Source organism: Camellia sinensis, chromosome 8 (assembly GCF_055761805.1).
Source record: "Camellia sinensis isolate YWXY chromosome 8, ASM5576180v1, whole genome shotgun sequence".
Taxonomy (NCBI): Eukaryota; Viridiplantae; Streptophyta; class Magnoliopsida; order Ericales; family Theaceae; genus Camellia; species Camellia sinensis.
This window is the reverse complement of record NC_138968.1, coordinates 127,012,113-127,027,161: the sequence shown is the minus strand read 5'-3', so window position 1 is coordinate 127,027,161 and position 15,049 is coordinate 127,012,113. Positions and strand designations below refer to the sequence as shown.

Genomic DNA, 15,049 nt, shown 5'->3' with positions numbered 1-15,049 from the left:
TTAAAGACACAAAACGGGAAGGACCCCATACATCAGAATGAATCAAAGAAAACGAAACTAAACTTTTATTAATAGGAGCAAAAGAGACTCTGTGTTGTTTGCCAAGTTGACAAGACTCACATTGAAAATTGGACACATTATTTTGCTTAAAAACAGAGGGAAATAAATGCTTAAGTAATAAAAAAGAGTGATGTCCTAAGCGACGGTGCCATAGCCAAATGTCTTCCTTGGTAGACGGTAACTGAACAGATGAATGAGCTAGCTTGTCAGACTAATCCAGAATGTAGAGCCCATGTTCCTCTCTACCACTGCCAATCCTCTTCCTCGTGATAAGGTCCTGAAAAAGACAATGATCAGGAAAAAATGTCACGCTACAATTTAAATCACAAGTAATACGATTCAAAGATAAAAGATTAACACTGAAATTGGGAACATGGAGAATAGAAGACAAAGGAAGGGAAGAGGTGGCATGAATTAGATCTTTCCCTGACACAGACAAAATGGTACCATCTGCAATACGCACTTTTTCCTGACCTGAGGAGGGGTTATACTCTGAAAATAAATTAGAAGAGCCAGCCATATGGTCGGAAGCACCAAAATCAATAATCCATGGGACAGTCATATGAGAGAGCAATGCATATGGGAAGGAAGCCAAGTTACCTGAATTGGCAAAGGAAGAAGAGGATGCACCTGTAGCAGAAGTGGAGGCTCGACGATCTAGCAAGTAGCGAAGAGCAATCTCAAAATCCGAGGCAGATAACCCTGAAACATCAACAGCAAGAGAAACAATCGGAGATGAAGATAATGGCTCAACAGTGTCTGAAAGATGTGCCCGTGTATTGGCCCCTCGGCCTTTAGACTGACCAGACCGACCTCCTCGAATACCAGGACGGTCTCCTCGACCACCAGAGGGGTTGCCATGCAGCTTTCAACAAGTCTCTCATGTGTGGCGAGGTCTACGACAATAATCACAGTAAAGATTATCCTTCTCAAAGAAAGGACGAGAACTAGGAGTCACACGGTCGCCATCGCAAGGAGGTGCAGAAACCAAGGCCGAGCGATCAGTAGTAGTAGAAGGAAGCATCGCAGAGCAACGACTCTCCTCATTCTGCACAAAAGCAAAGGCTTCTTGGAGAGAAGGAAGTACATCCATGCCAAGTACCCTGCTCCGAACCGGATCATACTCCATATTTAGGCCTTCCAAGAACTTGAAAACCCACTCTTGTGCCACAAACTTTCGGTAACCAACAGAATCAATGGGACAGACAGGTTTGTAATCCTGAAGGTGATCAAGTCGCTTCCACCCATTGCTAAGGAAGGTAAAATACTGAAGGATAGTCATCTCACCTTGTACCGACCTTTCAATGGAACGACGTAACTCAAAAGTCTGAGAGAAGTTTCCCTTTCGGGAGTAAGTAGTAGCTACAACCTCCCAAATATCATGGGCAGTGTCCATAGACAAGTAGCCCTCTCCAATCTCAGGGACCATAGAGTGGATCAACCAACCCATGATGAGGGAGTTGGTGACCTCCCACTGATCATAACTCAGGTCCACAGTGCTGGGTGCCGGTATCTTGCCATCGATATACCCCATCTTCCCTCTGCTCTTCAGAAAAATAGTCAAACTCTGCGACCACGTTAGATAGTTCTGACCATTGAATAGAGAGGTGGTGATTTTAAGACTAGGGTTGGGATTATCAGTTATAGTAGTAGGTATAATACAACTCTCACTCCTAGGTGTCCGAGAAGTAGTGGACACATTGGTGGAATCTACCATGGAGACACTACTACCCAACCCACAACAAAAAACTAGCACTAATCACAAACCCGGAAGATGATAGAGGGATACAAGCACAATGACCACAAAGAATATGAAATAATTAAAAAAGAATAATTTTACTTTCTTTCTTTTTTTTTTTTTTCTTTTTTTTTTAAGACGTAATACATAAGTAAGGAGAACAGGGCCAAGAGACGATGCTAAACAACCCTTACGTAATGCCCAGCAACACCGACGACCCTTAGAGATGCAGTCGAATGGCACCCAACCAGCAAGGAGGCTGGGTGTCGAGAGGAAGGAGAAGCCTGTCGAGGGAAAGGGAAGAAGAAAAAAACCTAGCGACGCTGGTGAGGAGGTGAAAAAAGGCTGTCGGTGCTGGTGCTGTGGTGTAGTGGGACTGTCGGCGCTGGTGGAGTGGTTTAGGAGGGCTGTCGGCTCTGGTGGGGTGATATAGAGAGGTTGTCGACTGGTCTAGGCGAGTTACAAGGTTGTTTCGGGTGCTGGGGAGGCAAATACGAACAGTAGTGACGACTGGGCTAGGGAGCTAGGGCATGGCTCTGATACCATGTAGGTTTACAGAAGAGAAAGAGATAGGGAATGAGTTAAACCTCATCCCCTTTTATATTGATAATAATAAGTAATTACAGGAGTGCCATAAGGCATAATTTATAGGTCAGCCCATTACATCAATCAAGAAAGTAAAATAAGAATAAAATGCAACTAATAGTAAATATTATTCCTTATTCTAACAATACATACATGTGAATGTATATAAACTTACACACAGAACCTAAGAAGCACATATACAGAGACATACGCCAACATGACAATTTTCAAGAAAATAAAAAATAAATACAGACACAGCAGGCACACAATAACAATTCTATGTTTTTTACATAACAAATATATATTTTGTTTTGTATACCAAAGTAATAAGAAATCATTGTCCACATTCTGTGTTGGAAAAGAAGTACGGACAAAAAGACAATATCTAGTTTAAAAAGCTCTATTCCCAAACAACCTTGGAGCCATAATGTAGATTCATAGGGCTTTCTTTGAGATGGCACCCATACCATTCCTAACAATTGAAGCATATGGTTTTGAGGAATACCATGGGTAATCTGAAAAGCTGGTGGAAAAAAACGTCCGAGCACCCCTGATTATATACAGTCTGACGAGCACCTCATATTGAGAAAAAGTCTCAAGATTGAAATGGGACAGCAGGATCCCTTAACTCTTGTGTTGTGTGTGCAGCTTTAACGCAGAACTTCGATTTCCATTTATTGATTTAGTTAATCCAGCCCAGCAGTTAACTAAAGAGTTAACATGACCAACTTGAACATTGTTCTGAGAAAACCCATTAGACCAAAGAAACTTTGTTGAAAGCTGATCTCCAGTAGTGGTTGCACATGCATTTTTTGTGATTGTAGAGCCCTTCTACTAGCAAGGCACTAAGTGAGACAAATTGGAAGTTTTATGATTTTGGATTCCCTAAATTTAAAAAACCTAAAGAAGAGGTTTTAATAATACAAATCCACATTATGTTGATTTGGGAAAACTTCATTTCACCCCCTATGGTTTACTCCATATGCAATTTGCCCCTTATCACTTGAAAATAAGCACATAACCCCTGTGGTTTGTTGACTAAAGTGAATTGTCAAGCATTCTGTCAAATTAACAAGTGCAAAATATGTGCCAAAACATAAGGGGGCAATGTGCTCATTTGCAAATGTCAGGAGGCGAACCGTACATGGAGTAAAGCACGTGGGGTTAAAGTGAATTTTGCCTCCCAACAAAATAACGAAAATGTTTGTGGTTATGTGTTTAGTCTTTTTAGTCTTATGACGTTACTTATGACGTTACTTTTGCACTAGGGTATTTTAGTCTTTTTGCTTCAGTCATTAATGGCCTTGATGGTGCATTTTAGTCCACAAACCATAGGAGGTTATGTGTTTATTTCAAAATGACAAGGCGGTTATGCGCACATGGGCCAAACCACAAGGAGATAAAGTGAAATTTGCCCTTTTGATCTTAATTGATGTGTTGCATGTCTAACTAATGGAAAAGTGTGTCCCCTAAATATCTAAAGGATGTTCAGTTCTAAAAAGTTATATAGATCATTGGACAAGCTAGGACACATATCATTATGTGTCTAAAGAGTGTTGGCTTCAAACACATGCTTGACAAAACACAACACCTTTTTATAAGTCTCCATGCTTCCCTTAATATAGAAATAAGTACACTCAAATTAATTAGTTACAGTCGAACCTATGACTTCAATAGTATAGGGTATCTATAACTTCTATATATAATTGGGTCAGGTCTATGCTAGCACATGGTTGGGCAATTTGTGGACTTGTAGCACTAATGAATAAGTTATGGGTGCTATGACATGCATATGTGGCTCGGTTGTGGGCAACACTTCCAGAGGGTACACTATTGTGTATGGTGATGTGGTTGGAAGCCTTGCCGACAATGGGACCCTCTATGGGGCAAAGGCCTCGCTGCTGAGCAAGTTTAGTAAGATGAAGAGCCAAATGGCAATGTAGATATGCAACTTGGAACAAGCATGCCCACAAGCGGCATTTGATATACAGAAATACTGTTAGAATTTACCTTCACCTCACCTACTCCACTAAACCTAACCCACTACACCACTACCACCTCCACTTCACCTACACCACTACCACCTCCACTTCACCTACAACACCTATATCTCCTATATAAGGAGCCTCTCACATTTGTACTAATAACAACAATAAGATATCAATCAATAATACATCAGTTTATTTTTTTACATGGTATCAGAGCAGGTTTAGAACCTACTATTTTCGCTTCCCGGCGGGCGGCAACCTCACCTTGGCCGCCCGCCGGACCTCAACCTAATCCACTAAAATTTTCTACACATACCTTCACTCTTCTCTGTCCTAAAGTCTGATCTTTCATTCCGATCCGATCCGATCCAATCATCAACATCGAAATCAGAGAGGCCTAGGTCTCATCACTGTCTTCATGTACCTCTGGATGCACAATCTCCCCCAAGAGAAACCTCGACACCAACACACTGAAAGCAGGCTCACCACTCTTGATGATGTGAGTAAACGACACTGCAATACTCACTGTCGCAGCCACATGCCCAATTGTATGCGCCACAGCAACAGGAAAGAGGGTTTTCCAGAACTCGAAATCAGTCTTTGGTGCTTCGGCTAGTCTGGTAGCCCAAGAGATCAACATCATGAGAGATTCACAAGCGAGAGATAGAGTCGAAGTAAGCCATGGAAAAGGAAAAGAATTTAGTATTTTTTTTTTGTTGTAGATGTTGAAGATCACATTCAAAGCCAACCCAGATCGCTTCTGTATATTTCCAATCCAGTACCCACAAATCTGGGAGATGTACAAGAAGGCCGCAGCATCGTTCTGGACTGCCGAGGAGGTCGATTTATCACAAGATCAACGACACCGGGCCGCAACTCTACCTGCCGATGAGAGGCATTTCATCCCCCACGTCCTTGCTTTCTTCGCCGCCTCTGCTGGACTTGTCTTGGAGAATCTCGCCGGAATCATCGTCAACTCCAGTCTCCATTTGGGAGTCTCAGCTTCGTCTGAGAGGGTCCTCCGATTAGGAGCTGTGAACGAGGGAAATGGATGGCTTAGTTGAGGATAATCTGAAGGTGGAGGCAGATGGGAAAGGAGATGAAGCAGAAGTCTTCTCTGGTCTCTCTCTCTCTCTCTCTAATAATCAACCCATATGCCCCCACATCCCCCCCCCCAACGATATTTCCCTTTTCTTCCCACTTCCGTTTATTCTTATTCTTATTATGAACCACCTCAGAACCATGTGCATCCCTTTTATGAAACTTTCTTTATTTTATTATTTTATTTTATTTTATTAAAAAAAAAAAAAAAAAAAACCAAAGCCACCCACGTGGGTTGGTTCTCATAAATCTGCAATTTGATAGCATGCCATCATCCACTAATTTTTTTTTTTTTGTGTTTTTTAAACCCATCTTCACCTTTTGCACTCACGTGGTTGGTTCTCACTTTTTCATCATCAATAGTTGGTTCTCTTTTCTTTTCTTTTCTTTTTCTCTTCAATTTTTTATTAAAAAAATAAATAAAAATAAATAAAAATAAAAATAAAAATAAAAAAACTGGGCCAATAAACCCCGTGAACCACTTTTCTTATTTCCCCTATCTTTCGTTTTGATTTCAACTTTATTCTTATTATTTCTTTCTTTATTTTTTCTTTCACATTATTTTTACTTTTTTTTCAAATTTCATTCATACCATATAATTTTGCACACCCAACCATATTTTATTCATCTCAGGGATCAACCCCGATCACAATTTTCCCACAAAAAAAAAAAAAAAAAAAAAAAAAACAAACAAACAAACAAACAAACAAACAATCAAAACCAACACATATCGGAACAGTGGGATTTTTTCTCTCTACTCTACTGCAGGTCTCTTCTTCTTGCCTCCGTCCTGTGCAGCCCTTGCCGGTGTTGTCTCCATATTTCCCACTCCACTGGGCCTGATAACTACTCACTGCTCCTCCACTGCAGCATATGGCGGCCCTCCAAATCGGAACATCACGGTGGCCTTCCGCTTCAGTTCCTTATTTTCTGCCTTTAGCACACTGATCTCTGCTCGCGCATCCTTATACATGCGTTGGAGCAGAGCCAGCTGGGAATTTAAATACTGCACCTCATTTGTCCTACTCTGCAGCCGGTTCGACACATTTGTGACCGCCGTCATGGTTTCCACGCATGACTTCAGAGTATACTGATTAGCCTCAATATCAGTTTGCACCGCCATTTTTTGCTCCACCGACCGCATCGGAAAGTTCAATGGAGCAAAACCAGAGGTGTTTGGTTGAGGTTCACTGGCCACCGCACCAGTTATTTCTCTTGTGGGCTCGTTCAGTTCTGGAAAGAGCGTGAGCAGGTTCTGGGTAGCTGGACGGGAAGCAGAGGCCATGTTTTTGGATTGCTAAGTGTTTCAGCGAAATAGCAATTTCAGACTGGTAATGTTCGGAAGGGTTGGTGACAGAATGGCAACAAAGAGTTCCACAGTTTCTCTCTCCGCAGAGGCAGAGTTTTTTTCAGCGAAGGGTTGGTTTCAGAGGTTTCAGAATGGTATGCCTCAGCCTCAGCCTTCGTCTTGGTTAAATAGCCGAGGCAGCCACGCGTATCGCGCGCCTCTTGCCGCCCGACAAACTGGCACGCCTTTTCATGGCACATCTTTTGACAAAGTGGACACGCCTTTTCATGGCACGCCTTTTGATGGCACGCCTTTTGACAAAATTGGGCACACCTTTTGAGGGTGCAACTTTTTATGGGTCCGACAAGACTCTGTAAACTGTCCCGACATTGATTCCGGTTAGCTCCTTTATGGGTCCGACAAGACTCTGTAAACTGTCCCGACATAGATTCCGGTTAGTTTCTACAAGGGTCCAGCAAGACTCCGTAAACTGTCACAACATTGTCTTCTACAACGGTCCGACATGACCCCATAAACTGTCTTCTACAACGGTCCGACATGACCCCATAAACTGTCTTCTACAACGGTCCGACATGACCCCATAAACTGTCTTCTACAACGGTCCGACATGACCCCATAAACTGTCCTCTACAACGTTATGACACCCCATACAGTGTCCTCTACAACGTTATGACACCCCATACAGTGTCTTCACCAACGGTCTGACACGACCATACAGTGTCTCCTATCCTTTTTTATTTTTATGTATTTTCTTGTTTTATTCCTCTCTCCAAACTCAAGTTGGTTAGTTTCTATCCTCCTTGAGTTTGCGGGGGGCTGTTAGAATTTACCTTCACCTCACCTACTCCACTAAACCTAACCCACTACACCACTACCACCTCCACTTCACCTACACCACTACCACCTCCACTTCACCTACTACACCTATATCTCCTATATAAGGAGCCTCTCACATTTGTACTAATAACAACAATAAGATATCAATCAATAATACATCAGTTTATTTTTTTACAAATACCTTTCAGGAGTTGTTCTTGTCAATAAAGCTTATGGGCCAAAGAAATGACAAACAAGTGTTCCTAAAGACTCAAATGGTAATAATGAACCTCGACTTTATGGAGTCTACAAGCTTCACAGGCTATTTCCGTTGCATAAAATGTTGGTCCATGACACCATGCTACACCACCCATGTATGGCATGGTTTTTAATGGAAAACAAATAAAGATAGATGCCCAACAATTTTTATAAACTTTTACATTGCTTAAAATGAGAGTTTGAATCCCTCTTTTGGCAATTGATGGATTTGCGTAATAGACTAGATCAAATTCAAATGCCAACTTGACTAAAGGTAGGGAATTCTACACGCTTTGAATCTATAAAATTTGAATTGTGAGTTAGTTTTACCATAACCATACCAAGCCTTAAGTCCCATCAAATGGGGTCAGCTACATGAATCCTTTTTCTCCACACAGTCCTATCAAAGGCCATTTCATTAGTCAAATTAAGTAGATCCACATCTCTATTTACAACGCAAACCAACGTTAATTTAGGCCTACCCCGTCCCCTAACACTTCCATCTACCGTTACAACATCGCATTTCTTCACTACTGCCTCTGCTGGTCTCCGTTGAATATGACCAAACCATCTCAATCGACTCTCTCTCAACTTATCTTCTATCGATACTACTCCTACCCATTCTCGAATATACTCATTCCTAATTCTGTCTTGTCTAGTCTTGCCACACACACATCCACCTTAGCATTCTCATCTCAACCACACTCATCTTATCTGCATGTTGTCTCTTGGTTGCCCAACACTCCGTCCCATACAACACCTCTGGTCTAATAGCCATTCTTTAGAACTTACCTTTAAGTCTAGTGGGTATTCGTTTATCGCACAGTACCCCAAACGCACTTCTCCACTTACACCATCCCGCCTTAATCCTATGGGCCACATCCGCATCGATCTCCCCCACTGTTGTGATAATCGACCCTAAATAACGAAAATGTTCACTCTTAGGCAGTTCTTGGTTCTCAATCTTTACTTATCCTCTGCTTTCATTGTTATTGTTACTAAATTTACACTCCATGAACTCTATCTTAGTTTTACTTATCCAGAATCCTTTAAATTCAAGAGTTTTTCTCCAAATCTCCAACTTTGTATTAACTCCTTCTCTAATCTCATCTACTAACACTATATCGTCTGCAAAAAGCATACACCATGGCACGTCATTCTGGATATTTCTCGTCAACCCATTCATAACTAAAGCAAAAAGATAAGGACTTAAGGTAGATCCTTGGTGTAACCCTACGATGATAGGAAATTCATTTGTCTCTTCAGCAAGCGATCTAATAGTGGTCAGCACCCCTTCATACATGTCCCTAATCACATCAATGTAACCGTTTGTCACCCCTTTCTTTGTTAACACCCACCATATTATATCCTGGGACACTCTATCATATGCTTTCTCAAGGTCGATAAACACCATATGAATGTCTCTTTTCTTTTCTTTATACTTTTCTATTACTCTCCTCAAAAGATAGATCCCTTCTATTGTTGACCTGTCAAGCATAAACCCAAATTGATTCTCTGACACCTCCATTATATCTCGCAATCGGCGTTCTATCACCGTCTTCCACACTTTCATTATATGACACATTAGCTTGATTCCTCCATAATTGTTGTGATTCTGGACATCTCCTTCATTCTTATAGATTGGCACTAAAATACTCTTCCTCCACTCATCTGGCATGTTCTTAGTTAACAAAATTTTGCTAAACAACCTAATTAACCAAGCAACCCCCGTTTTACCCAAACACTTCCAAGGTTCAATAGGAATATCATCTGGTCCTAAAGCCTTATTTGATTTCATCTTCTTAAGTGCAATCTCCACTTCAAAGTTCCTAATCCTGCGGTAGAACCTATAGTCTTGGTTTATCGTATTACTGGTTATTTCTTCTCCTATTGCCGTACCTCCATATTCCTCATTTAATAGTTTCTTAAAATAGTTCTTCCATCTTTCCTTAATCCCTTCATCTCTCACCAATACCTTAGAATCCTCACTCTTGATGCACTTAACTTGATTAAAATCTCTTGTTTTCCTCTCCCGTATCTTAGCAAGTTTGTATACCCTCTTCTCTTCCTTCTTACTATCTAGTGTATAGGTCATTATAAGCTTTCAACTTAGCTTCTCTCATTACTTTCTTGACCTCCTTATTAGCCAGTCTATAACTCTTAAGGTTTTCCTCAATTCTATCCTTTTGTCACTTTTTAAAGCATTCTTTTTTTGCTTTAACTACCACTTGAACCTCTTCGCTCCACCACTAAGTTTCCTTAGAGCTGAGTCCCGTTCCTTTTGACTCTCCAAGCACTTCCCTTGAGATTCTCCTCATACAATTAGCCATCGAGTTCCACATAGTATTAGCATCATTTTCCAAACCCCAAGTACCTTCCTCATCCATTCTATTCTTAAATATTTCTAATTTATCCCCTTTCAGGTCCCACCATCTCGTTCTACGACGCCCACCATCCTTCCTAACTTGGTATTGCCCTCTAAAACATAAATCTAGTACCAAAATCCTATGTTGAGAAGTCAGGCTCTCTCCAGGAATCACCTTACAATTATTGCATTTTAGGCGGTCCACTTTTCTCACTAAGAAGTAATCTATTTGGCTCATAACTGACCCACTCTTAAAGGTTATCAAATGCTCTTCCCTCTTCTTATACATAGTATTGACCACCATCAGGTCAGAAGCCAACGCAAAATCTAAGATACTCTCTCCAATCCCATTTTTGTCACCAAAACCGTATCCACCATGCACCCTTTCATAGCCTAGTTTATCTACGCCTACATGGCCATTAAAATCTCCACCTATAACCAGGTTCTCTCCTACGAGTATCTCCTGTAAGATCTCATCCATTTGCTCCCAAAAATCCCTCTTAGTCTGATCATCTAATCCTACTTGAGGGGCGTATGCACTAATAACGTTCACTATATTCCCTCCAATAACTAATTTAACTAACATAATCCTATCCCCTTTCCTAATAACCGCCACTACATTCTCTACAAGACCCTTGGCAATTAAGATTCTTACCCCATTCCGACGTCTATCCTTACCACTATAATACAATTTAAAACCGGTATTCTCAATTCCCCTAGCTTTCTCACCCGTCCACTTAGTTTCTTGTACGCAAGCTATACTAACTCTCCTTCTAATCATAACATCTACCAACTCCATCGTCTTACCAGTTAAGGTTCCTATATTCCAAGTGGTTATCCCAAACCTATAGTCTTAGACTAGCTTCTTTATCCGCGCTCGTCCATGAGATACACACAAAATACTTAAAATTCAATATTCAAATTGCCAACAAATGAAACTATAAATAAATTCTAACTAAAACTATTAAGTTGGTATTTCTTTTCGGAAGTAATTTTGAATTGTGAATGAGGTGACACACTTCAAGTGGGTTCTTGCCTTCTAATTCTCCTAAGGGAAGCCAAATTAGATTTAAAAAAACAAAATAAAATAATTCTTGCATGTTTATTCTTATAGAACAAAAAGGGTATATATATACACTTACACTTACGATTGAGACTCTTAACCCCACTACTCACTCCACCTAATAACATCGAAATTACCACAAGATAAGCTCATCCACTCAACCACTAATATACATAATTGATAATACACATCCCACTTCACATTACAACACCCACAACCATCAACCCACATATACTAACTACCTACAAAATATTTATGCATGTCAATCTTATTTGCAAAATTGATGTCTTGATTTTGATCCCCATCATCACAACATGGACCATCCAAAAGAAATCGAGACAACTTTTCACTGCAATTGTAGCAAAGGCATTGTTCCCTTCTTTGTTTTGCCTCTTTTGGCGTGAGATGTTTAATTGGAGAAATGGTGAACTTGGAGTTGCCATCATTAGGAGTAGAAATTAGGTTCTTATCCACACAAACCAAGCTTGAAGTTGCTAACTTCTCTTCTTGCAAGCAAGCTAGGCCAATTACTACAACTACGGATGTTAGATGCAACATTTGTACTTCAAATTGAATTTTATCTTTGAGCCCACAAACAAAAGAACTAATCAAGAAATACTTACGGAGACCATCTGCATAGTTGGCTAAATGTTCAAACTCACATTGATAATCCCTCATGGTTGTGGTTTATTGGAGCTTTAATAAGATACACGTTAGATCCTCAATTAAACTAGTGCCAAAAAGTGAATTGACAGTAGTAACTAGCATAGGCCATGTCAAATGGTGGTGAAACTTGTCACACCACCAAAAACCAATTGAAGATCTTCACCCTGCATATGGAAAGAAGCAATGGTGAGGCGTTTGTCCACTGGGGTATGATGGTAGATGAATCATTGCTCAAATCTAGGGAAATCAAATCAAATTGCTCGTGTTTGGATACCTCCAATATTGTGACCTAACCCATTGACAAAATCAATATGTGGATGGTGGTTAATAGAAAACCTTGTCAATGTTTTCCCTTGATCTTTGATCAAAATTTGAGTCATTTAATCAAATTAAATCAATGGCTCCAAGTAAATTGTGAAGTTCAAGTTGCTTACCTTGTTCAGTAGCATATTGATCAAGCTCATTTAGGAGCTGGCCATGAATAATCTTCACAACTTCCTCCATTTTCATAACATCCAAACCTTCATCCATTCTAGAGGTTCACAGCTTTGAAACCACTGTGTTACATTGGTATTTCTTTTCGAGAGCAATTTTGAGTAGTAAATGGGATGACCCACTTTGAGGGAGGGCATTCTTGCCTCCAAATTCTCAGAAGGCTATGTTTGGATCAAAAATTTAGATAAGAATATGGAATGAGAAAAGAAAAGACGAGGAAAATGTAGAACAAATTTAACTTATATTTCATTCACATTGCCCTAACCTTTTCTTTCTCTTTCCAAATTTTTACCCAAATTAGATAAAAACTCTTGCCTATCTACTCTACTCTCATAGTACAAACAAGTAACATATATACACATACGCTTACACTTGCATACTGTTAACTGCATTACCCACTACTATCTACTTTTTTTATTTATTTTTAAGTAATTACATGGAGAGGGAGAAAATCGATATGGAAGAGGCATCAACAATGAGGCTTAGTTCAAACACCTCAATTAAAAGAGCTTAGATCTTGACAGGGTGTTAGCCACCATTGCTGTCAAATCGCAAACCAAATCGTGAATCATTTTTTCTAAAATAGGAAATTGTGAATTGCAATATTCACTCTATAATAGCATAATATATAACTATATATATATATATATACATAAAAAGTACATTTAGTGTTTGAAATGACATAAATATTAATATAACTGAATCGCATTGAAGATTCACTCAAATTAAGATTCAGCTACACGAATCAAATCGTTTTGCTAAAAGCTCAATACAATCCTATCGAATTGTGAAACATAAGATTCTAACAACGATGTTTTGCCACCCAATAGACTCATGAGTCATAGCATTCCTAATCCACTCCTAATAATACTGAAACTACCACAACATAACCTCATTCACTCAATCCCCAATACCACAAATTATTTATGCAAATATCAAATTGATACATACACTATACATGTGTGTATATATACGAGTATTACTATTCAGACCCAACAATTAGACCCACTTCATAATTGGTTGATAATTAAAAATCATTTTTCTTGACGGGTCTAGAAAGTGGGTCTAAAACGTGAACTTGTATATCATTTTCCTACATATATATATATATATATAGAGAGAGAGAGAGAAGGGGAATATCTTACGGCGCCTTCATCATCGGCGGAAAGGACGTGGGAGACAATCAAACCATGGAACGAGCGAGGACCGGGACTAAGGCCGGCAGCAATCATGTCGTAAATGACTTCGGAAACCCCAGAGACGTCGCGGTTTCTAGCGCGGCCCATAAGCTCCTCCATGAACACCAACCTCAGACCTTTCTCCGCCGTCGACGCCGTCATTGAGGCAGCGTCGTCATTCGGATGCTGCTGCTGCTGTTTCTTCCTCCTAGTCTTCCTTCCCGGAGACGATACCACTGATGCCAATACTATCACATTTCGGGAGGTCGAAAATGCGAACTGTGCAGGAGAAGAAGGGTAAGAGAAGCTCAGAGGCAGGGGTGAAGAAGTTAAAAGGTTCGCCATTTGTGAATTGCTATTGACTCTATTGTCGGAGAGAGTGTATCATCACTGAAGAACCCGTACACACGGAGAGAGAGAGAGAGAGAGAGAGAGAGCGCGGAGAGTGGATAGAGTAGAGGGGTTTAAGAAGTTAGGAGGGTTTGAAAATAGAAATTCTCCAAAACTGGCGTTCTTTCGGTAAATAAAATCTAGCAGGTTACGGGACTTTATAAATTAAAAAAAAAAAAAATTAAGGTACCTCTTATTAAGATTTTACAATATAAAGGATACTTAATATTTTTATAATGTCTAAGATCTCTCAAGTTGATTCAGAGAAAATTGATCCAAAGAAAATTGGTCCAGAGAAATTTCTCTCCAGAGAAATTCTGGAAATTTCTTTGGACTTCAGAATTTCTCTCCAGAGAAATTCTTGATTTATCTCTAGAGAAATTTTAAATTTATCTGACTTCAGAATGTGTTTTAACCAAATTTCTCTGACTTCAGAATTTATCAAATGTGTTTTCATAATGTGTTTTAACCACATTTCTCTGACGATGCTGTTTCTCGTAATATCGAGATGAATCGATCTCATGACAGCTATCTGTAGCCCATTCAGAGATGATTAACAAAGACAACCTAGTGAAACAACATACTAAAGTTGCTGAAGAAGCTGTCTCAGGTTTGATGTTGATCTTTAATTAAGATATATAGAAGGAAAAGAAACTTATGCCCATTCTTTTTCTTTTTCTTTTTTTTTTGTGTAATAATATTTAAAATTTAGCTCACAGAACGTCTATTGGCAATAGAAAAAGAAACGAAGATGTTGAAAGAAACTTTGGCAAAGCGCAACAGTGAATTACAAACTTCCAGGAGTATTTGCTAAGACAGTTAGCAAACTTCAAAGTTTAGAAAGTCTTCAAGCTTTGAATCAGCAGCAGCAGTCGAGCTTCGACCTCGATTCATAGGTGGCGGCGGCAGTGGTGGACGGTGGTTCTGGTGGTTCCAATGGCGGCAGCGGTGGTGGTTGGATGGACTGTGTGATGAAGCGACTGAGACTCCTTGGTAATGTTGGCACAGTGTTGATTTCAACTCCACCGCCATTGAAT

At 39.9% G+C, this 15,049-nt stretch overlaps 1 protein-coding gene across 2 annotated transcripts in view; it reads right to left on the bottom strand.

The window, feature by feature from the left end:
* The window catches only part of PTAC3 (plastid transcriptionally active 3), a 50,962-nt gene extending 36,819 nt beyond the window's left edge, over positions 1–14,143 (bottom strand). Inside the window, exons 1-2 of one of the 2 annotated variants that reach the window (XM_082883408.1) lie at positions 13,590–14,143; positions 11,946–12,113 (exon numbers count right to left, since the gene is read on the bottom strand). Coding sequence is in view for 1 of the 2 variants with exons in the window: in XM_028230393.2 (XP_028086194.2) it covers positions 13,590–13,967 (378 nt within the window). In the remaining variant the exon portion in view is untranslated. The remainder of the gene's footprint in view (positions 1–11,945; positions 12,114–13,589) is intronic. The other variant, XM_028230393.2, reaches the window with a different exon arrangement.
* Positions 14,144–15,049: the final 906 nt, after the last annotated feature.